The sequence below is a fragment of the Delphinus delphis genome, chromosome 9 (genome assembly GCF_949987515.2).
Source record: "Delphinus delphis chromosome 9, mDelDel1.2, whole genome shotgun sequence".
In the NCBI taxonomy this organism is placed as follows: domain Eukaryota; kingdom Metazoa; phylum Chordata; class Mammalia; order Artiodactyla; family Delphinidae; genus Delphinus; species Delphinus delphis.
This window is the reverse complement of record NC_082691.1, coordinates 89,617,503-89,642,460: the sequence shown is the minus strand read 5'-3', so window position 1 is coordinate 89,642,460 and position 24,958 is coordinate 89,617,503. Positions and strand designations below refer to the sequence as shown.

The 24,958-nt window shown below is 36.4% G+C and overlaps 1 protein-coding gene and 1 pseudogene across 6 annotated transcripts in view; both read left to right on the top strand.

Annotated features, from left to right (window-relative positions):
* The window catches only part of CNOT4 (CCR4-NOT transcription complex subunit 4), a 140,448-nt gene that overhangs the window by 78,399 nt on the left and 37,091 nt on the right, over positions 1–24,958 (top strand). For 3 of the 6 annotated variants that reach the window (XM_060020955.2, XM_060020953.2, XM_060020957.1), the window contains exons 4-7: positions 4,292–4,378; positions 5,136–5,237; positions 5,979–6,104; positions 8,843–8,967. In XM_060020955.2, the coding sequence (XP_059876938.1) occupies positions 4,292–4,378; positions 5,136–5,237; positions 5,979–6,104; positions 8,843–8,967 (440 nt within the window). Of the gene's footprint in view, positions 1–4,291; positions 4,379–5,135; positions 5,238–5,978; positions 6,105–8,842; positions 8,977–24,958 lie in introns of all 6 variants that reach the window. The other 3 variants (XM_060020954.2, XM_060020952.2, XM_060020956.1) reach the window with 1 other exon arrangement.
* LOC138414174 (signal transducer and activator of transcription 2 pseudogene) lies at positions 17,432–23,543 on the top strand (annotated as a pseudogene).

The following is a 24,958-nucleotide window of genomic DNA, read 5'->3' as shown; positions in this document are numbered from 1 at the left end:
GTTGGAGATGAAGTGGTTTAGCAGACAGTCTCTACCCGTACAAGCTTACAGACAGTGGAGAAGACAGAATTAAGTCCTTGTAGGCATGCTGAGCATTTATAAACGGAAGTACAGGGCTTTTTGAGAACATGTAACAGTGGGGAATTTAGCTAGTACAGAGATCCACAAAAAGCCTCCCTGAGGAAAGGATGATTAAAAATGATTAGGAATTAGCTGGGCAGCGAATAAGGACAAGGATGTTTCAGGTTCGTGACTGTGTGAAAGAGCAGCTTGTTGGAGGAACTGAAAGACTTTAAAGACGCAAACATTTCATTTTACAAACGGGAAACCGAGGCACAAGGAAGTTGAGTGACTTGCCTAGGATCACTCAGCTATTTCATAGCAGAGCCAGGGCTAGAAACCCAGCCCCATCCTCCCCTCCCTGGTCTTAAAGCTCCTATTCCAATGTATTTTACACCAGTGAATGGTCTGTTGTTCCTCCATCCGTCCATTTATCCATCCATCCTTCCATCTGCTTACCACATTTTTTATTTTCTCTGTGGTGTTCATGAACACTTGACTGTGTTCCCAAAGAATATATAGGAAGACATTTTACACATTAGGTATGCCATTGGGAATTTATAATTCTATCATGTGGCCTTTTATATGGTAATGAGTACTAAAGTTGGCTCACTGTGAAGTAAATATAGGACATTAAATATATGGGTAATGTGGTGATATGCAGGGTGTTCTGCCTGCTACCCATACTCTTTACCTTTTTTATTTACTAGAGTATTGTTTTGCTCGTTGACTTATGTTCAGACAGAATCTGTAATGTGCAACTTAATATAGAGCGTCTAAATTATTTAAATTTCCCTTGCCTGGGCAAACCATTTCTTATCAGCCATAGGCCATTTTCTAATACATTAAGGCCCACTAGTGTTTTATATCCATGTTATTCTTCTTTTTTTTTTAAGATTTAGATCTGTATTTATTTATTTATTTGGCTGTGTTGGGTCTTAGTTGCAGCGTGTGGGCTTAGTTGCCCTGCAGCATGTGGGATCTTAGTTCCCTGACCAGGGATCGAACCCTCATCCCCTGCATTGGAAGGCGGATTCTTAATCACTGGACCACAAGGGAAGTCCCCCATGTTACTCTTTTTGTTCAATACTAAGACAGTTTAATTTTTCAATAAGCATTTATTAAGTACCTACAGCGTGCCAGGCATTGTGTAAGACATTGAACATAAACCAATAAAAAGGTAGCCCCTGTTTATTTATAAAAGCAACAGTACACTATGAGGAGTGCTGTGTGCTGTGGAGGCACAAGAGATGGTACCTGACCTTGGGGGGAAGATGTGTACTCTCCTGCTATCTCTGGGGTAAAGTGCTTCAGATACAGGAATTATACAAATGCTTCTGGATGAGAAAGAGCTCAGTCTGCAAATGATTTGTTTGGCTGGAAAATTAGAGTGAAAGGGTGAGAGAGGAGGCTGACAAGGTAAGTGGTAAGGGATAATGAAGGGCTTTTAAAACATGCTAACGAGTTTGCACTTTATCTTAAAGGCAATGGGAAGCTATTAACTATTCTTAAGAACAGAATGACATGGCTAGATTTGTGCTTTGAAAATATTATTCTGGCTCCTCAGTGTAATTATGTACAAATCTTATGTTGTTATGAAGGTGTTATCCATAAGCCAGCTTTTAACCTTTCAGACCCAGTACCCACTTTTTTTTAAACTTATATTTTATAACACCCTTTAAGTTTCATGCAATGACTTCTTGATAATATCTGTCTGTGTAGATACATACTTTGAAAAAAAATGAAGGAGAAATTAAAAATTATAAAAAGACTATTTCTGCATGTAAATACTTGGGTAGCTCTGCTCTAGAACCTTGCTACTCAAGGTGTGGCCGCTGGGCTGGTAGCATTAGTATCACCTGGGAGCTTAATTATGCGGACTCTCAGGGTCTGAAATATGTATTTTAACTAGATTCTCAAATGACTTGTATGCATATATAAGTTTGTAAAGTACTTTTTTTTCCAGTATGTTATAAAATAGGTGCTTGCATCTGTTTGTAGAATCACTGTGAATATGACAACTACAAAGGCAGATTGTTACAGGTGTATGTATTGGCACCTCAGGTACCATGAAGTGCCAATGATGTGATTTTTCTGAAACAATTCTTAGTAAAATTTCAAACACAGCACTTGTGGTAGTCCCTTAATTACACACTATTTGCTTTTAAATTCAACATATGTCAAAACTGTGGGGAACTACTTTATGTTTATAATTTGTTTCTAGGTTCACTTAATTGTAAACAGGCCTCTCAGCTAGATGAATGTCTTGTAGAACATTCAAAAGTGGTGCAGGACAATTCTTTGTGGTGCAGGACAATTCTTTGTGGTACAGGGCTAGCCTGAGTGCTGTAAGCTTTCCCTGGCTCCCATCCACTGAACACGAATAGTGTCTCCCAGTTACTTTGACAACCTCCCCTAATAAAAGCTCCCACAGAGTTCCAAAATGTTCCAGCTTCCCTTGATGCTGCCTTTATTGAGAACTACTGCCGTAAACTTGGATATGATATGAGCTGCTGATGCAGCACAACTTGTAACCAGCCTGAATCCTTTGAAGCAGGTATTTTGGCTGAGGCCTTTTGCTGAGTTGGTATGCATCAAGCTGGAATATTGAATACAGTTCTATACTCCACTGGCCAGAAAGCTTTTCAAGGTATACTCTTCCCTAACCCTCTGTTCTAAGACTTTTTTGTGAACAACCCAAGAGTCATTGCCTTTACCACACCTACCGCCATATCTCTCGGGGGATTTGGGTAGAAGAAAGATTGAAATCCAATGTAGTCACTTCACCTTCTAATCCATTAAAATTGGCTGTAGAAAACATAAGGCCTAAACCCTATACTTATAAAAACCTAAAATAAAATAAGGTAAAAAAATTTAAATAAATCAAGTTGAAAACTGTTAAGAATTAATGACACCCCCAATCACAGACTGTTTCACAAAGCTTTGGTTCTGTCAGATGCAGAACATATTAGCTAAGTTGCAAGTATGTGAGAATATTATCAAGAGTATAAGAGTATTTGGTAAGGATACTTTGCACACACTTGAACAGATATGAGCATAAAGCTTTCATTGAGTGGGAAGCAGCCTCATAGCACAAGGAGATCAGCTCGGTGCTTTGTGACTGCCTGGAGGGGTGGGATAGGGAGGGTGGGAAGGGGGGAGACGCAAGAGGGAAGAGATATGGGAACATATGTATATGTATAACTGATTCACTTTGTTATAAAGCAGAAACTAACACACCATTGTAAAGCAATTATACCCCAATAAAGATGTTAAAAAAAAAAAAAAGCTTTCATTGAGAGAGAGCTTGCTATCTGGAGAGATTGTAAGAACAGTAGGTCTATAGATGAATTCTAGGAAAAGAACAAATTTAATTTTGAGGTAGTTGCAAATCATGGGAGAGGTTTTTGTATCAGGTTAGCCAAGGTTAAGTAAGTTTTAGAGAAGCTAAGTGAATGCATATAGTGATCACATAGTAAAGGAGATGACACAAGTATGAGGGAAAATGACCACAAAGAAGTAACCAAGTAGTAGAGAAAATATTGTATAAATTTGTTTCCCCAGTTTTTTTTTCATCCATAACCTCACATTTGTTATTTATTAGGAAAAAGAGAGAAAAAAAAACAGGAGACAGTTGAGAAATGGTGAAATTGACATAAGGAAAATTTATTGACACACACAGAGTAATAAAGCATAGAAGTTTGAAGAACATTCTGTTACCATATTTGGAATGCATAACTTATAAATAATGCTTTAATATAATATATAAAATATTATATACAATAGATTTATGAGTAAAGACTGTCTCTACTGGTGTCTGTTCTTGAGTTTCTGTTTAATACATAATCTTGGTCATTGTTCTGAGAATTACTTTCTTATAATGATCATCTGTTAATGAAAATGTGGTTAAGATATTTGATCTGTTTTGTGTTTAAGAATACTGTGAAGCTAAAATTCCTTAGATTATTGGTGTAGATATTAGAATGTAATAGATAATACTGAACTTAGTCTCAGTTTCTATTCAGTGCGTCAATAAAGAATAGCTTTTAGACATTGTTGATGTTTTCCTGTAGGTTAACCACACAAATTGTAATTAGGAAGTAGTCACATTTACTAGAAAACTTTAAAAATTATTTTATTTTCACTGAAGAGGGATGGTATATGTCCCCATTATAAGGATAAAGTTGATGAAATGGAGACAGTTTATACCTTATTTCTTCTTCTTTTATAGGTTTTAAAACGACCAGAATATTTTGGGAAGTTTGGTAAAATACATAAAGTTGTCATCAATAATAGCACATCATATGCAGGCTCACAGGTAACTAATTATAGGGCTTTTTGCCTTTCCTCCCTATGGTCTGGGCTTGACCTGGGCTGCTCAGAAGGAAAACTTGCTTTCTGTGATTAGAAAGCTTAAGGGTCAAAGATTTAAGCAGTGTAGTGACCTCTGTTGGTTGGGTGGGGGAATTTTTGGTGCTTATTTGACCTTTTCAGGACTTAACTGTGATAGTAATAAGACGGAAATAGTAAAACAAAGATCTAGTGATGGTTTGAAGGGGAGGGGGAATTGAGTCTATTATCAGGCAGTTAAATTATATAATGATTTCTAATTAATAATGTTTTCAGATATTGTGAACTTAATACAGCGTCTTTGTTATGCTGGTATTAGCCGATAGAATACTCTTACAGATTGCATTTATTTTGGGGAGAACATAGTTTGACACTGTCTTCAAATCTTATTTTTTTTTAATCTAACTTTCAAAGTATGTTTTTTTGTAACCTTGACGAGCCTGTCAGATGACTTTTTTAAAAATATATGCCAAGCCAAAGATGATATTTTATTCATATTTATTTTAGTCTACTTAAAATCAGATAAAATTCGTTAAGTATGATTATCTTAAGATGAACTAGTATATGGTTTAATCAAAGCTACTACTACTTCTAATCATTGTCATTATTATTAATGAAAGTAGTAGTAAAGGCCTTTAGAATTCCTTAGGCAGGTTGCAAGATAATTTTGTTGTTGTTAAGTTTTTGTTGAATTTGATACTAATAACAGTGGGTTTTCACTTTAGGGTCCAAGCGCCAGTGCTTACGTAACCTATATCCGGTCGGAAGATGCTCTCAGAGCCATACAGTGTGTCAACAATGTGGTGGTAGATGGCAGAACACTTAAGGTAATACGGTCCTCTTGATTTTTTTTTTTTCAAGGGGGAAGGGATAACATGTATTAACTAGAGAAGAGCGTAGCTTTTACATATTACATGAAGGGAGTCTAATTTGAAGATTGCTTCTTAGGCATCCATTCCAACCTATGACAGCTAATTTGTTTATAGCTGACCTATGTAGGGTCCTGTTTTACCAGCTAGGAGTAAACACATTCATTATTAAGGGATAATCTTTAAAAATCTCCTTTTATTTACACATATTTTGTGAAAATGGATTTATTACTCTCCTTGTCAGAAATAGATAATTGTTCTGATTTGTTGTCCTTAAATATTTGGGCATTGATCAGTTCAGGTTTGCATGAAGGGTCCCACCAAGCAATGCTTTTAAGTAAGTGGAAGAAGGATGGCATAATTAGAAAAAGGAATTTGTCTTATGTGCCTAACCACTTAAAACATGGAACAGATTTTGTCTTTCTACTCTTCTGACCTCTAGGGAAATACTCTGGGTGCTCAAGCTCTGGAAACCATAGGCCGAGATTTTTTTTTTAGTTCTTTTAAATGATCATCTTTAATAAATCCTGCTAATAATAGTTTAGTTCTCTAGTATTCACAGCCATACTTTGTTTTGTTGTGCCTGTGCCTCATTTTAGGTGAAATGAAAACACTAAATATGGAAATTTTCATTGTGGTGTCAGTTCACATTTTGGGTCTTTTTCCCTCCCCCCCTCCGCTTTCCTCCTCTTGCTGCAGGCATCTCTAGGTACAACAAAATACTGCAGTTACTTCTTAAAGAATATGCAGTGTCCAAAGCCTGACTGCATGTACCTACATGAATTGGGGGACGAGGCGGCCAGCTTCACAAAAGAGGAAATGCAGGTAGTAAAGTAATGTGAATTATCAACTTTGCAGAAAAGGAAGTATTTTTCTTTATAAGTTAAAATTACAAAAGCAAAAACTAAGAATTTTCTTTTTCTTTAAACTGGTATTACTTTAAAGTAGCATTTTCCAAATACATAGTGTTCCATGGAATATCAGTTCTGCAGGATATTGTTACAATAAAAGTGGTTCTGTGGTCCACTAAGTTTGAAAATGCTTGATTAATAAAGATAAATAGATTCCCCCCCCCAACCCCAGCAACACTTCTTAGAGTCTTTAATATGCTAATACATATCCCAGAGGGGTATGTAGAACCAGGACTTAATTGACCAAGGAAAGCATTTTGGTAAATGCTACTTTAGGGGGAATGTCAGCAAAATGAAAGCCAAGTGGGATATTGTAATTATGAGGTCCCCCACCCCATCTCTACTCTTCACAGAGCATGCTAGAAAATAATACTCTATTAGATGCTGCTGAAAAGCTAACATTATTTTTATAAAATGATTCTTCCCATGAAAGTATCCAGTGAGTCAGTGTCCTGTAAAGGGTGAATTGAAGGCTTATTTTCCTGTGTTCTTTTTTACATTTCCTGTTCTCCTGTCTCCTTTCAATTTGTAGTATAAACATGCCTTTACAAGTAAAAATGTTGACCATACGGCATATTAAATGAGGATTATGCCAAAGCACAATACTGCACTTCCCTGTTATAGGTGAGGACTTCAGATTGTTGCTGTGGACTTTTGCAGGAATACTTCTCATTTAGAAGGTGGGGGGGCATTGATTACTGCCTTTCATTCTCCAAGTCAAGCTAGAGACAGTCTAGGAGGGGCTCCTTTCAGAGCAGATTGTTAAATGAAATGAAATATTACCTTTTTTGACTTGGAGTTACTACAGATTAAATCCCATTATAATAAATATATTGGGATTTCTTGACAGTATGTATTGTCTTTATGATCTAAAAACAGTGTTAAAATAAGTTCTCTGTGATATTTAACGGGGATGGATGACTTACTTATTTCTTGCTTATCCAATAAATGCATCTTGATTTTTTTCTTCTTTTGGATGAAGTCTAAGGTTGAACCATTTCATGCTGAATTTTGACTAGTGGGAACTGTGCTTTACCAATGGGTACTATTACAATGAAAATCTCTGTCAAGGAATTTCTAAGCCCCAGTTGATCTCACTTAAGTATTATTGAAGAGTAAAAGGACATGGATGGACAGTCCCTTAGAATTTATTTGTAATGGGATTTAACCTGTCTCTATGAACTGCCCCTGTTAAATCATTTGAATACCAATTTGAGCTCTTTGTGGCTAACGAAAGCCATAATATCTCCTGAAGTATTGCTTGCAGAAAGAATTTTCAGGGCTTTTTATGTTTTAAAGATGTAAAATCCGCATCTAAACTGTGTTTTTTCTTAACAATTTAAAATTCATTTCATATTGTTGTCCTGAATTCATCTTGCTCTTCTTAGTTCAGAATTACTTTGAAAAGGGGTTTCCTCGTTAAAACACTTTGTCAATGTAGAAAGGAAACTTGAGCAAATTATATCATGGCAAAAAACAGATCTTTCCTTGTTACTGCATAACTCAAAATTTAGTACCATATGAAATATTTATAGACCCAGGTGAACAGGCAAGAGCCCTCTCAGAACAGGGAACAATGCATTGTGCAATATATATGATACAGTTGTGCTCAATTAGATGATACTGCCCTTGTTTTTATTGTTTTGTTTTTGCTTTGTTCTGTTCTGGTTTTGGTTTTCCCATAACATCTATTTAGACCACACTTTTAAAATAATTAACAACCCTGCAGGTAAGTAAAAAATGTCATTGCAGTCATAATATACATGCAGATAGTAAAAAGTTATTCAGAGTAATTTCATTGTACTGTAATTTATTTTTTGTATGTGCCTAGTTTCCACAGTCAGTCTTTCTGATTTATTCCATCACATTTGTGACACTGCCTTCTGATAGACAGCTACCAACTCCAGTAAATACAGAGTTGTCTTTGTTGTGTATAGAGCAGGGATGCACAAACTTTTTATGTAAAGGGCCAGTTGGTAAATATTTTATGTTTTCTGGGAATATGATCTCTGCAGCAACTACTCAACTTTGCTGTTGTAGCACAAAAGAGGTCATAGATAACACATGAATGAATGAGCATGAGTGTTCCAGTAAAACTTTATTTATAAAAACAAAGTGGCTGGCTCTAAATTGCCATCCTCTGGTCTAAAGTTTAAAATATATTAACTTTTATGTAAAAACAAATTAATGTGCTAATTAGTGTTAGGATAATGAAAAATATAGTAAAACTCTTCATCTGTGTGTTACTTATCAATCTTCTAAAAAGAGAGACTAATTTTTCAGTGATTTTCAGAAACTTCTGTAATGACCTGTTAGAAGACTTAATTCTTATGTGAAAGATGGGGAAGTAAGTTTAAAAGGGCCCCTCTAGTTTTTTAAACTAGCAAAAATGTTGTCTGTTAGTATTCTTTTCTCCACATAAAATGGGTGATGAAATGCCTTAGTTAATGGAATATGTCTCCTGTAGTTTTGTTGCAAGAACTTTCATTGGTCTAGAAGTTCTGTGACATTTTCCTCACAGGTTTCTCTGACGCCATGACAAATCCTTATGTGTTTTATTTAGAATAGCTTTAGTAATTCATAAAGTACATCAGCATTTTATACCAGCCACTTTGTGAGTCCCACTGCAGTTTTAATTTCTTCTTCCACTAGGCGGGTAAACACCAAGAATATGAACAGAAGCTACTTCAAGAGTTATATAAATTAAACCCCAATTTTCTTCAGCTGTCTACGGGTTCAGTTGATAAGAATAAGAACAAAGTGACACCACTGCAGAGGTATGATACGTAAGTACCGATATTAGTGTAATCAGATACCTTACCTTCATGTCTGTCAATCTTCTCTTTTCATTCTACATCTTTTTCAGGCAGGATCCTTCTTGACAGTGTCTGTCATTTGTGCAGAATTGTTGTACTATATAGGAAATGTTGAGTCACAATTTCTGGGTTTGAATATTTGCTGCCTGCTGCTCCCTGGTAATACTGCAGATGAGCCTCTTGATGCTTCCCCTTTGCATTGATTTGCAGACTACCCTGAGCCCTGGGAACACTCTCCTTGATAAAAAGGAAATTAAGAGATGTGGGTTATTTAAAAGGCTCTTGTCACCTAATTGGGGTTTCCCTCCTGATGTAATGAGGGGGAAAACACTGTAAAAGGGACAGTGGGCGTTATCTGAAGCATTTTTTGTTGGGGATAGAAGTATTCATGGTTGTCTAGTCTCAGGAATCACCGAAGTCTTTTGTCCTCTGAGTGAGGAGGGTATCCCATATTCAGATCTTATTCATCTTGGAGACAACTTATTTTTGCGTAGACCTATATTCTGTTGATGTTTAAACAAATTTATAATTTTATGTATTGAGTCTTATTCTGATATGGTGATCTTCACATCTTGGATTGTATTTGGTTATGGCCTGTGAGAAAATGGTATGATTAATAAAACAATAATTTGGGGGTTATACTTTATTCTGAATGTACCTTAAGTTTGATGTGTCAGGATCTTTTTTTTTTTTGATAAGTCTGACTTTTGTAAAGTGAATTCATTTAAAGTAAATAGCTGTAATTAATTTAAATAGGTCGATTTTCTTTTTAAAAAAATTTATTCCAAAGTTAAATTCGTTTAAGTGATGTTTTAAATGTCTGGTTATTACATAGTCCCATTGTAGTCCCATGTTTATTTAGCACTAAAATAATGTAAGGGCCATTTTTTAAACATAGCTAATAATAACTACAGGAATTGTTATCAGAGCCAGTTTCTTCAAAACTTATTCTTGTATTTAAATTCTTGAAGTCCTTGTTAAGTTTATTCACTTTGATAGTAAAGATTATTTATAAAGGCAATTCAAATTTAAATACTTCCTATTTATTTGCACACACATATGTACATGTGTATATAAATATATGAGGCCATAGAGCAAAACATAAGATTACTATATAATAAACTATGTGAAATTTGTTTTATCAAAGCTAAGAATAAAAGCTAAGTTTAAAATCTTTTTGGGTTGATAAGCTTTGACCCTTTCCGTTGATCTTTTTGTCCCCACCCCATATGTTTATTTTATTATGAACCTATGCTATTATTTACCTCATTGGTTGCTAACTCTGTAGTGCATTATATAAGAATGAGGTTATTGTAGTAAAAATTTATTTCAGATGCTTTTAAATACACATCTTTATTCTCATTAAAAGTGTTGTCATTCTAATTAAAGTCATATTCTGGTTTATAGCCCCTAGAGAATTCAGAGCAGAAACGTAAAATTTAGATGATCTCTTTGCTACATTTGTTATTCCCTGAATATAAAAGTCATGTTTCTATTGAAGGAAATCTGAAAAATATACAAAAGCATAAAGAAGAAAGTAAAAATTGTATGTGATCTCAATACTCAGACGTTTTCACTGAAAATGATTTGATGTATCTTCCTTGCAGTGTATATTTCCTTGTAGTCCTTTTCCTTCCTGTGAATGTATATATACACAAAACACATTGGTTTGTTACATTTTAAAATTTAATACCCATTATTATTAATATTTTCCCATGTTATGAAAGCAATTTTTATGACTGTGTAGTATTCCATTATATGTGAGTATTTAAAATTTATTAAACCAGTCTCCTGCTGATGTATATTATCTTACTTTCATTTTGGTGCTATTATTTATAATACTGTGATGAACATTTTTTCATGTAAACATTTTGGTTATAGTTTTGATGCTCTTAGAACCTCTGAGTCAATGATTGTGAGTACCTGTTTACTTGAATTGAGTATTTTTTTCTGCACATTTACCAATTTGATAAACAAAAAATCTCATTTTGATTTATAGTTGATTAATATAGTGAACTTATGCATTGTGAATTCGTATCTCTTTGCCATGTTTTATTGGTATTTAAGTGTTTTCTGTGCAGTATATAGACTGGCTTCTCCCATTAGTTGACCAAGTCTGTTTGTTTCAAAATACTTGAGTTTATAGATCAATTTTGGGAGAATTTATATTCTGCAGTATAACATTGAATCCTCTCAACCATTAATGTGGTATATCTCTCTATTTAAGTCTTTGGTGTCTCTCAGGAAAGATTTTTTTTGGTCTTTTCCCTGCATTTTAAAATCGGATCTCCCACCATCATCTCTTCCTACTTGAGAATCCCTAGGCTAAAAATTAAAGAACAGTGTTAGAAAGTGGTGCTAGCAGGCATCCTGTTGCATTACTTTTATAGAGATCTCTCCAGTGTTTTATTCACTCTTAAATATGATTTTAACCATTTATTTGAGATAAATTTTTAATCACAATGCGAAAATACCTTGCTATTTTTAATTTATGAGCTTTTTTCTTTAGATTGGAAGTGAAAATTGGAATTTACAAATGTCTTTTTAGCGTTTTAACAGTAGTTAGCTTTCTTTATTTTTTTTGTGATCCCTTATTAAAAGATTTACTAATATTTTATTGACTTTGCCTTCATATAAGGTGTAGTCAGAGCACATTTGTAACTGTTTCAGTAACAGGAGAGGAGTGTTATAGCAGCCACAAGTTGTAGAGGAAAAAAAGAAGAAAAAGGGGAATTTAAAACAGTATTCCCATTTGATAATTTTGCCCAAAACCAGTGCAACTGAACTTCAGCGGGGACCAGAATAAATTTTGACATAGTTACCTTTGCTTCTTATAAGTACATGATATAGGAAGGTTTTGGGGGGAGGGAGAAGGGTTGTTTTTTGTTTGTTTAATGCAAGTCCCCCAAATTTATTAAGGACAGTTAATGGCCCAGGTTACAGAGAGTTGTGGGTTTGTTGTTTTGGTTTTTTGGCAGCTCCTATAGTTTGTTTTCTTTCCATGCTAACCCCTGTAAGAGAGTAAGTTTGACTGTCAGTATTACTGAAAGTCTGCTTTGGTCTTCATTTCTACGTTGCCACCATACAAGGTACAGTGGTAGGGATGAATTTGTAGATAAGTTTGTATAAAGTTATATAAATTTGTAGATAAGTTTAGTCTGCCAAGTTAGAAAGATGAGCAGTACAACTCTTTCTATGGTCCTGCCCTACAGAGAACATTTTTCTTATTCAAGATAAATTGAGAATTAGACTTTCCAGGGAGACAAAGAAAAAGAATGGTTCCTTTTCCTCTTCTTGGCATTCCTGTGCAGTGAGTAGCAGTTTTAGAAGAATTGCAAGAAAACAAAACTTGGAACTTTATAGATTGACATTAAACTTAAAATGTACATTTTTCATTTGTAATTAATCCAGAGTACAAATATTAAAAGTATCATAGCTACTAATCGTCACTGAACCCTGACATGGTCCCCTGATGCACATTAATGTTAGTAAGTGAAATTTTCTATAATATGTCTTATTCCTGTCTCACTTGAGTAATAAATTAGAGGATGTGTGTCATTTGTTCTTCACACACACATCCCCATTATTATGAGTTTGAGAGTGTATCAGTCAGATTGAGTATTGACTGTAGATATGCTGTTTTTCTATATTAGTAAGTTACTTTGAAATGATGAATACAAATGTAAAGAATGGGGAGTAAGGGAGCCATGCAGTAGTGATGCTTGTGGACTGGATATTTTGTTTTTAAGTTTGGGGCTTTGAGATACCTTTATTTACATTGAGGCACTATTTGTGCACCAACTGAAGACTGAGACAGGAATAGTAGTAGCTAGATGGCTGCTATATGCCCAGGACAGTGCATAGGCCTACCTACAAGTATGTGGGGGACAGATTATGGGGTGTGCAGATCACTCAAGGTAAGTGGTTCTGACTTTATGTGGCTCAAAGAAGCCACCGTTGAAGGAATCAAGATGTTCAGCTTTAGATTTAGGTAGAAAGAGGGTTGAACAGAAATTTGGTGTCTTCTGTGTTCATTTAATCTCCTCAGTAGTCCTGTGTGGTAGCCATCATTGGTATTTTACTACTGGCAAGAATACTAAGTCTCAGAGAGTTTAGATAATTTACCAGTATCCTACACAAATAAGTGATAGACCAGATTCTGACCTAAAGTCTCTGTCACTTTTAAGCCCAAGCTCATTCTCCCACTCTGCCATTTCTTAGTCTAGAATAGGTGAAATTTAAGACTCTAACATGAATTAAAAACTCTGACATGAATCAAACTAAATCAATTAAATGAAACTATGCCATAATTGTATGTAGTTTGACCTTAAAGATCTCTGGTACTTAAGGCTTAAATATAGTGGATGTACTGTAAATTCCAAGGAAGGTTAAGCAAAACCTTCCCTAAACCACAGATTGGTGGCAGTAGAGGATAAGCTAAAGAAAAGATGAATGGAAAACTTCTATAGAAATTTGTCAGTTTTTATCACATTGAAGGAAAATGTACATCTTTAAAAAATATATACAGCTATATTTTTATCGAAAGTCAAATATAAGCTCTGAGAGACGGAAGCCATAGCCAGAGTGCCTTATTTATTTAGCAGAATGGGGGTAGTCACTGCGTGAATCCTGTTCTTCTGTACTAACATCATTTGGTAAATCCCTGAGATTTAGAAAGGATATGGTCCAGAGACTTGTACAAAATAGTCTCAGTAGAGCGTGTTAAATCACGCATAGGCTTCTGAGTATCTGTGATCTCTGAAATTTTATGTAAAATGTGTGTGTGTGTGTGTGTGTGTGTGTGTGTGTCTAAATTTTTCTGGAGGAGGAGCAGTGTAAAGCAGTAATTCTCAAAGTATGGCCAAGTGCCATGAAAGGTAGCCTACATTTTTTTTTGTAAAATGGATCCCCAGAAAGGCATTCCCATTTTTGAAATAGGTAGATGATTTGCAGTTCCCTACTTTTATTTTTGTATAAAACTAAGGGCTGCTTACTAGTAAATTAAGTAGATAGTAAAGTTTGCTAAAATTGGATATTTACATTAAAATTCATGAATTATGAGATTTTTCTGAACTTATTTCTCAGTCTTTCCTTATTTTTCTTAAATTTTATTCCCATGATGTATTTGGATATATAAAGTTACTGCACATGTACACATACATACTTGGAAAACTAGTAAGTCAACTCTGGTATCTTGCTCCACCTAAGTAGAATATTTTCAAAAAGGATAGAGAGCTACTGGTATTTTTTCCAGAGGGTGGGTGTAATGAGGGAGGGGAAGGGAGGGGAAGGGTTATGTTGGGAGGGATGGGAGGAAGCGGTTAGAGATAGAGTTTTTGGTGCCCTTATTTCTTAGACTAGAAGAAAAGGCACATCAGATGAGCAATTGTGTGTTTAAATTCAACTTAGTATCTTTTTAAGATCAAACTTTATTACTGAAATACAAAATTATAATGAATAGATGGAGATTTTTCTGTTGTTTTTGAAAGCTTGCCACAGTCTTATGATATGTTTAGGATGGTGGATGTCCATCCTTCAGTTTTAATATTAATGATAATTAATTTTTTGTGCTTACTAGTAATCAGAACATTTATTTTCATTCATATTTGGTATGTCCTGGAGTTATGAGAAAATTCCAATTAGAATCATATTTGCCACCTACAGTTAGTCTAGGTTTATTGAGGCTTTTTTTTCTTGCCATGTTAATTGTGTCATGTTACTTAAGATGTGGCCATATTTTAGTAGCAAAGTGATATTTTCAATGTTAATGTATATTTGAAGCCCCTGTATCAAAATAAATTCTATAAAAGCAAGCTTCCTGTCTATAACTTAAATTCGTCCTTTGCAGTAGCAAATGTTTATCTCAGTTATTTAAGACTCTGGTGAGCATGAAAAATTAAAATGAATTATTCTCAATAAATATGGGAATACTTAGGAGCGGTGTGAATATGTACTTGGGTATATAGTAACATGACAGAAATTTGGAAATGTCCATTATATTGACATCTGGCTTAAATTTTACTTTATATTCAAAATGCAACAAAAATTAGTACAACCATGACTACTATTTTTATCTTGTGAAAGTGAGAAACAAGGGAACTAGACTTCCTCAGTATTTTTCCTATCCCACTCCCAGTTCTTAAAAATGAATTTTTCTTTGATTCTTCTACTATGTGACTACTTGTTTTATGTTGCAAATTTTAGAAAGCAGCCAAGAAGACTATATTTAGGAATTTGGTGCTGTCGCCACCAAGGAAATAAAAGGAAATCAAACTCAAAACTGCCCAAAGGGCCAGTTAGAAGGTAGCAGAGTTGGCTGAGCATCTGAAGATCCAAACAGAGGCACAGCAGTGTCTCACTACCTGCTTCAGATAGTTGTGAATTTTGGTTTCTTTATCTGTAAAACAGAGTATTTCAATTTGATATTAATGATTCCTTCTGGCTCTAAAGTCTAATAACTTCAGAGACTTTGAGGAGACTTGATGCCTTTTCACTGTGTTCCTTTTGCACTAGTGCAGTGATCATCAGACACTAGGTATCTCAATTTGGACTAACTGAATCAGAATCTTCAAGGACAGAATCTAGATCTATATATACTCTATACTTTCAATAGATAAATATAAATATTTATATTTTGAAAAGCTCCATAGCACCAGATTCCAACTGTTGGGTTAGTTGGAAAATATTTAATCCTGAGAAATCTGTAATTTCGCCATAGGTTTCAGAACTATTTAGGACTAGAACTTAAAAAAGATTTTTAATGAGACTGTATGAAAACACGTTTACAAATTTTTATCTGCAGGGATTTATACACACAGCTTTACCTTCTGGAAATAATATCTTGATTGTTATGAACCCTAACTACCTATTAGAATTTCTCAATCCCACTTGAAGCCATTGCTTTTCAGTCAACTGTGTGGTTCAGGGGTCTCAATTTCTCTTTCCCTTCGTGTTATTACTGGACAGCAATGATTCCAGGGCTAACATGCTATTCTTCCACTTCTTAAACCAACTGAACTATGAGTATGGATGCAGCCAGGACCTTGCGTGTTTGTTACTACAGCACAACTTGCAAAAATTCTGTTGGGACATTCTGGCCTTTCCTCGGGGCCATACCTAATTGGCTGAGACAATCTTTGATCTCTTTAATTCTGATCCAGGCTCAGAGGGCTCATTCGGAGCAAGGAGAGGCAGACCTCGAAGCACCTGTGGAAAGCCAGCAGCATGAGATTGAATCCTGGACCCTAGAATTAAGGGCTATGATGGAGAAGCTGGTGAAATCCATCAGCCAACTGAAAGACCAGCAGGATGTCTTCTGCTTCCCATGTAAGACCCAGACCCCAGTGAGAATACCCTCTATGGGCGCCCGTCAGACCAGACAGCAGCAGCTTTTGCAGGAAATTCTCAGTGAACTGGACTAAAGGAGAAAGGAGGTGCTGGATGCCTCCAAAGCACTGCTAGGCCAATTAATCACCCTAATTAATGGAAGGTCCAGCAGCAAAACACCTGCATCTGGAGCCCCCCTGGACGATGGGTTGAATCAGCTGGAGAAGTGTTCACAGCTGGAGCAAAGTTGTTCTTTCACCTGAATCAGCTGCTGAAGGAACTCAGTTGCCTGGTTAGCTGTCAGGATGACCTCTGACTAAAGGGGTGGACCTGTGGAAGGCCCCATACACAGAGTTGCTTTTAGATCTGTTCCTAGCCTTTGTGGTAGAAACCCAGCCCTATGTTTCCTAAACTCCCCATTGACCCCTCATCCTCAAGATGGGGAGGAAGTTCACTGTCCAGACGAGGCTGCTGATGAGATTCCAGGAAGACAGTGGGTCACTGACTGCAAAAGTCTCCACTGACTGTAAGCTTCATCAATTACAGTCATCCTTCAGTATTCACGGGGATCAGTCCCTTAGGATAACAAAATCCTCATATGCTCAAGTCCCTTATATAAAATGGTGTAGTATTTGCACATAACCTACACACATCCTCCTGTGTACTTTAAATTATCTCTGGATTACTTATGATACCTAATACAATGTATATGCTAAGTAAATAGTTGCTGGCACAAGAGAAATTCAAGTTTGCTTTTTGGAACTTTCTAAAATGTTTTCTCCTCTGAATATTCTTGAATCTGAGGATGTGGAACCCATGGATATTGAGGGCCAACTGTACAAAGTTTCCAGAAGTTCAACATTCTGACTTCAAACCAGAAAGCTTTGTACCCCAAGAAGGAGCAGAGTCAGGCTTTAATTTGGTACTCTGGCTGCCTGACTGGTGGAGCCGTGTTCAGGTGGTTCTGGAAAGGGCAACAATAGGGGACTGCTGGGTGCAACAGGAATCACACATTTATCAGCTTCATGGTCGGATACACCTACCAGGATCTGAAGCAGGAGCTGAAGACAGATACCCTCTGTGTGGTGATTATTTCTAACATGAACCTACTCTTGATTGCCTGGTCCTTGGTTCTCTGGTTCAGTCTGGTCAGCTCACATCCCTAGAATCGGCAGTTCTTTTCCAACACCGCCAGGAATGCCAGCTGCTGAAGACCATCTCTGATACCTTTCTGTTGCACTTAAGTGAATCATTGGGAGGGGGTATTACCTGTTCTTGGTTGAACGATGATGAAGTGCAGCCCTGCACCAGGAGGTACTGCAGTCATTCGTGCTAACTAAAGTCCACCACTACCAACCTCTTACTGAGGCGGACTTACCCGAGAACCTGCTGTACTTCCTCTACTCCTGAAGCCCCAGGGATGAGGCTTTTGGGTGCTACTACCAGGAGAGAGTTAATCTTCAGGAACAGAGGAAATAACCTGAAACATAGGCTCATTGTGGTCTCTAACAGACAAGTGGATGAGCTAGAACAACCACTAGAGCCAGAACTTGAGTCATTAGAGGTGGAGCCCACACTGGCACAGGGGGCCAGAGCTAAGCCTGGAGTTAGAGCCACTGCTTGAGCAGGGCTGGATCTGGGACCAGCACTGGAGCCCACACTAGGCATGGTATCACAAAGAGTGCCAGAACCAAACCCAGGACCAGTACTAAAGCTGGAGCCTGTTCTAGAGCCATTCCCAGGGAACCCCAGGAAATAGGTCTCTATCTTCATTAGTAAATGTGATATTTATTAAAGTTTGCTTTCCTTTCTTCACCATCTTGGCATGATAATGGGTGGATGGATGTTGAATGTAAAACAACAAATTTGTTAGTATGACAGAGCTTAATGGAATTTGGACACCTGATGCCAGGAGAGTTGTGAGAACTCTGACCTGTTAGTGGTAGCTTTGAGATACGTGTTTTCTGTTCAGCCATCAGAGTGCAAGAAGTTCACATTTATTGCAATTAGACTTCAAAAATACACTTTTTCTTTTTTTTGGGTTTATACATTCATTTGCAGGGAGTCCCCCATCTTTATTTGCCATTTTTGCACTTACAGTTGCACTTACTATGGCAGGTTTAATTTTAATTGACCTTTTACCTAAAAAATAAAACTTTCTAGTTATATCCTTATTTCTAAAGCTCTCATTTATTATTCCTTGAATTTGTTAATTCTTAAAATAAATTGAAGAATATACTAAAACTGAATGGAACTTAAGCTTACTAATATCTTGCCCTGATCCTGGTTTTTCAGCAGCTGTCTTTGGATTGATGACAGTGATCTAGAAATTTTGATCTAGAGATCTTTGATAAAACCTTCCCAGGTAAAGCGTTAAGTGTCAATGAATCACTGCTTATGAAACTGCAGGTGGCATGGTGGAAAAGATGATATAAGTTATCCTAATTAGTTGTAGTCCGGAAACAGTCTCAAGATTTAATTCTGAATGTCATAATATTTTCGTATATTGCCCTTGACATTAGCAAGATTGACTTCATCTATATTGAAAATTATTATTTAGTGCGTTTTAATGGTGGCGACTGAGGAGGTGAACCAAGATCAAGACACTGAAGTTCTTCCTATGTAATAGCTTGATTTCATCCATCTGTTTCTATGACTACTCCTTCCTCTCAACTTGAAGCCTGTATTCCCTTATTATAAGAATAGTGCAAATTTGGGGAAGGTGGCAGAGTAGATAGCCCCAGGAATCACTCTCTCCACCTGGACAACAGTTGCACTTGCTTAATCTGTCTGATGTAACTATTTTGGAACTCTGAGGTCTTTTGAAGGCTTGCAACTTCCAGGGAAAGACTTGGCAGTTAACTTCGGTCAATTTCAGCCTTAGCACAGTAGCAGCTACCCCTCCCCCACCCCCAGCCACATGGCAGGTGCTATGTACATGTTCCTGGAGCAGCTTGCATATAGCTTGCGGGAGACAGGGTGGAGAAAGAGGACCGTGTTCTCAAATATTGAGGATCTCTGCTCTGAATGCTGATTATTGCTTCCAATCACAGGTGCAGACAAAGAGGCAGGCAGTCATTGTTGCACCTTTCCCAAGTTGCAAGTCCCTTCCTCTCTGAAGTGATTTCAGGGGATTTAAAGGACTGACACCCTCCTGCCATACTCCTTTAATTTTTGCTTTTTCCCCTTTTGGGAGCCAGACACTAAGACCTAGGACATTCAAAAACAACCACATATAATGGGGAAAATTAGAAAGTGACTGCATGTCCAGGGAAGGCTCAGAATAGACCTGAGAAGACCTTAAGTTTACACCTAAGACCGATTCTCAGCACAGAGGCAGCCTACAACAATCAAAAAAGAAAAAAACAAAACAGCAACCAGTAACAAAAAGAGCAAACACTGGAGAAGGGGAAGAATCTGATTTCCAGAGGTACCATGTTACTAGATAGATTTCAAATGGCCAGTGTTAAACAACAAATCAGACGGCATAAAAAGAAACAGAAAAGAATGGTCCATTCAAAAGAAAATAAAGCAACAGAAACCATCCCTGGAAAAGACCTAATGGCAGATATACTGGACAGAGTCTTTAAAGCAACTCTCTTAAAGATTCTTAAAGAATTAAAGGAAAATGTGGAGAAAGTCAAGAAAGTGATGTGTGAACAAAAAAGGAAACATCAATAAAAGGTAGACTTCCCAGGTGGTCTAGTGGTTAAGAATCCGCCTTCCAGTGCAGGGGCCATGGGTTTGATCCCTGGTCCGGGAGCTAAGATCCCACATGCCGCAGGGCAACTAACATGCTCTAGAGCCTGCGTGCCACAACTAGAGAGCCTGCGTGCCACAACTAAGACCCGATGCAGTCAAATAAATAAATACTTTAAAAAATAAAAGGTAGAAATTTTTAAAAGAAACTAAAAAATTCTGGAGCTGAAAAGTATAATAATTGAAATGAAAAATATTCTAGAGGAGTCAAATGCAGATTTGAGCAGGCAGGAGAAAGAATCAGCAAACTTGAAGATAGGGTGATGGAAATTATCTAGTCTGAGGAACACACACACACACACAAAGATTGAGGAAAGGTCAGCAGAGCCTAAGGGACCTGTAGGACTCCAAGTGGACCAGCAGATGCATTACTGGAGTTCCAGGGAGACGAGAGAGAGAAAGATGCAGAGAGAATATTTGAAGAGATAATGACTGAAAACCTCCCCAATTTGCTAAATATAAACATCCAAGAAGCTTAACAAATTCTAATTAAGGTGAATTCAGAGATCCACAGTGAGACAGACATGATAATCAGGACAAAGGAGAGAATCTTGCAAGCAGCAGAAGAAAATCATCACATAGAAGGGGATCTTCAGTAAGATTATCAGCAGATTTCTCATTAGAAACTTTGGAGGCCCGAAGGCAGTGGGCTAATAGATTCAGAGTGCTATAAGGAAAAAAATACATATATACACCAGCCAAGCATCTTCTGTACAGCAAAACTGTCCTCAAAGAGTGAGGGAGAAATTAAGACATTCCCAAATAAACAAAAGCTGAGGGAGTTCAGGACCTCTAGATCTGCCCTGCAAGAAATGCTCAAGGAGTCTTGCAAGATGAAATGAAAGGACACTGGATGGTAACCCAAAGCTGTATGGAGAAATAAAGATCTCAATAAAAGTAAATAAGTGAGCTATTATGAAAGCTAGTGTTATTATAACAATGGTTTGTCACTATACTTTTTTCTTCCTATATGACTTGAGGTTAGTACATTTAAGGTCCAGTACTTTAGTGTAAAAGCTGGTATTACTGAAACTTTGGTTTGTGACTTCAAATCTTGTTTTCTACGTAATTTAAGAAATTGCATTTAAAAGAATTATTGGGGGCACACAATGTATGAAGGTGTAATTTTGTGACATCAGTACCCAAAAGGGATAGGGATGAAACTGTAAAAGAGCAGAAATTTTGTATATTATGAAAGTTAAGTTAGTATAAATTTAAGGTAGACTGTTGTGACTTCAGAATAGTAAATGTATTTCCCATGCTAACAACAAAGAAAGGAGCTCTAGAATATACACAAAAGGAAATGAGAAAGGAATTTAAACATTTCACTACCGAAAAATCAAACATAAAAGAAATGAGGAGTGTGGAGGAAGCTATAAGGCATATAGAAAACAAATAGCATGATGACATAATAACTCCATATCACTAGTTATGTTAAATGTAAATGGGTTCAGTTCTCCAATCAAAAGACAGAGATTGGCAGAATGGATAAAAATACACTATCCAGCTATATGCTGTCTACAAGAGACTCACATTAGACCCCAGAACACAAACAGGTTGAAAGTGAAAGGATGGGAAAAGATAATTCTGTGCAAATAGGAACCAAAAAAGATCAGGGGTGGCTATACTAATATCAGACGTAACAGACTTTAAATAAAACAGGATTATATGAGACAAAGAAGGACATTATACATTAATAAAAGTTTCATTACAGCAAGAAGATAGGACAGTGATAAACATTTACACACCCAATGACCACCGAAATATATGAAGGAAAAACTGACAGAATTGAAGGGAGAAATAGTTCTGCAGTCATAGCTGGAGACTTCAGTATCCCACTCACAATGATGGATAGAACAATCAGACAAAGCATAAGGAGAGGATTTAAACAATACAAACTAACTAGATCTAACAGACATATACAGAACACTGTACCCAACAACAGAATACACATTCTTCTCAAGCGCACGTGGGACATTTTCCAGGATAGACCATATGTTAGACCACAAATTAAGATTCAATAGATTTAAAAAGATAAACATACCAAGTATCTTTTCTGACCACAATAGGATGAAATTAGAAATCATTAACAAAAGGAAATCTAGAAAATTGTGGAAATTAAACAACACTTTTAAACAACTAATGGGTCAAACAAAGAAGAAATGACAAGGAAATTAGAAAATACTTAAATGAATGAAAATGAAAGCACAACATACCAAAACTTCTGGGAAGCAGCAAAAGTGGTGCTAAGGGGGAAATTTATAGCTATAAGTGCTATTATTACATTAAAAAAAATAAGAAAGATCCCAAGTCAACAATCTAACCTCATAATTTAAGGAACTAGAAAAAGAACAAATAAGCCCAAAGCAAGCAGAAGGAAGGAAATAATAAAGATTCGAGCAGAGATAAATGAAATAGAGAATAGAAAAACAGTAGAGAAAATGAATGAAACCAAATGTTGGTTCTTCAAAAATATCAACAAAACTGACAAAGCTTTAGCTAGGTGAACTAAGAAAAAAAAGAGACAGCTCAAATTACTAATATAAGAAATTAAAGTGGGAACATTACAGATTCTACAAAAAATAAAAAGGATTATAAGAGAGTACTGTGAACAGTTTTATGCCAACAAATTGGATCACCTAGATGAAAGAGACAGATTCCCAGAAACATAAAACCTACCAAGACTATGTTACAAAGAAATAAAATACATGAATAAATGTATAACCAGTTAGGAGATTGAATTAGTAATCAAATATCTCCCAACAAAGAAAGGTCCTGGATCTAATGGCTCCACTGGTGAATTCTACCAAATATTCAAAGGAGAACTAATACCAATCCTTCTCAAGTTTTTCCCAAAAATTGAAGAGAAGGGAATGATTCCTAAGTCATTCTTTGAGGCCAACATTCCCTGATAACGGAAGCCAGACAAAGACACTGTAAGAAAAGCAAACTTTGAACCCCTAATGAACATTGATGCATATATCTTTAACAGAACATGAGCATACAGAATTCAGCACATTAAAAGGATTATGCACCAAGACCAAGTGTGGTTTATTCCTAGAACGCAAGGATGGTCTAACGTGTGAAACTTGAGCAGTTCAATATGCCACATCAACAGAATGTAGGATAAAAGCCACAGGACCCTCTCAATAGATGCAGAAAAAGCATTTGACAAAATTAAACACTCTTTCATGACAAAAACAATTAACTTAGGAACAGAAGGAAGCTACTTCAGCATAGTAAGAGCCATATATGAAAAACCACAGTGGTTTTTCAATGGTGGAAGGACTGAAAGCTTTTCCTCTGAGGTGAGGAACAAGGTAGGGATGCCTGCTTTCACTACTTCTGTTCAACACAGTATTGTATTTTCTAGCCATAGCAATTAGCCAAGAAAAAGAAGAGGCATCTAAATTGGAAAAGAATAAGTAAAATTGGGCTTCCCTGGTGGTACAGTGGTTGAGAGTCCACCTGCCGATGCAGGGGACACGGGTTTGTGCCCCAGTCTGGGAAGATCCCATATGCCGCAGAGCGGCTGGGCCCATGAGCCATGGCCGCTGAGCCTGCGTGTCTGGAGCCTGTGCTCCGCAACGGGAGAGGCCACAACAGTGAGAGGCCTGCGTACAGTAAAAAAAAAAAAAAAAAAGAATAAGTAAAATTATCTCTTTTTGCAGATGGTATGGTTTTAGATGTAGAAAATCCTAAAGATCATACACACACACACACACACACACACACACACCTGTTAGAACTAATAAGTGAATTCAACAGTGTAGCAAGATACAGAGTCAACACGCAAAAATCATTTGCATTTCTATACATGAACAGTGGACAATCTGAAAAGAAATTACAAAAGCAATTTCATTCACAGTAGGATCAAAAGAATAAAATACTTAGGAATTAACCAAGGAAGTGAAAGACTTGTACAAGAAAACTATGAAACATTGCTGAAAGAAATTTAAAAAGCCACATAAATAAATGAAAACAACATCTCATGTTCATGGATTGGAATACTTAATATTAAAAAGTCAATTCTACCCAAAGCAATCTACAGATTCAATCCCAATCATGTCAGAAATCCCAGTGACATTTTTTGCAGGTAAAAGATCCATCCTAAAATTCATATAGAATCTCAGAAGACTCCAAATAGCCAATATAATCTTGAACGAGAAGAATAAAACTGGAGGACCCACACTCCCTGATTTCAAAACTTATACAAAGCTGCAGTAATCAAAATAGTGTGGGATCAACATAAAGATAGACGTATAGACCAGTGAAATAGACAGTCCATAAATATTAACTGTCACAAATATGGCCAAATGACTTGACAAGGGTACCAAGGCCAGACTACTGGGGAAAGGACAATCTTTTCAACAGATGGTGCTGGGAAGACTGGGTATCTACATGCAGAAGAATGAAGTTGGATCCTTACCTAACACCGTATTCAAAAATTAATTCAAAATGGATCAAGCACCTAAATTTAAGACCTAAAACACCCCCCCCCAAAAAAACCTTAAGAGAAAATATAGGACAAAAGCTTCATGACATTGAATTTGGCAGTGATTTCTTGGATATTACACCAAAGGCACAAAAGAAAAAATAGACAAATTGGACTTCATGAAAACTTAAAAATATTTGTAAGTCGAAAGACACTATCCACAAGCTACAGAATGGGAAAAAATATTTACAAATTATATATCTGATAATGATTATTAACCAGGATATGTAGAGAGCGCCTAAAACTCAACAACAAAAAAATCAAATAACCCAGTTCAGAAATGGGCAAAGGACTTGAATAGACATTTCTCCAAAGAAGATATGTAAATGGCCAATAAGCATATGAAAAGATGCACAACATCACTAATCATTA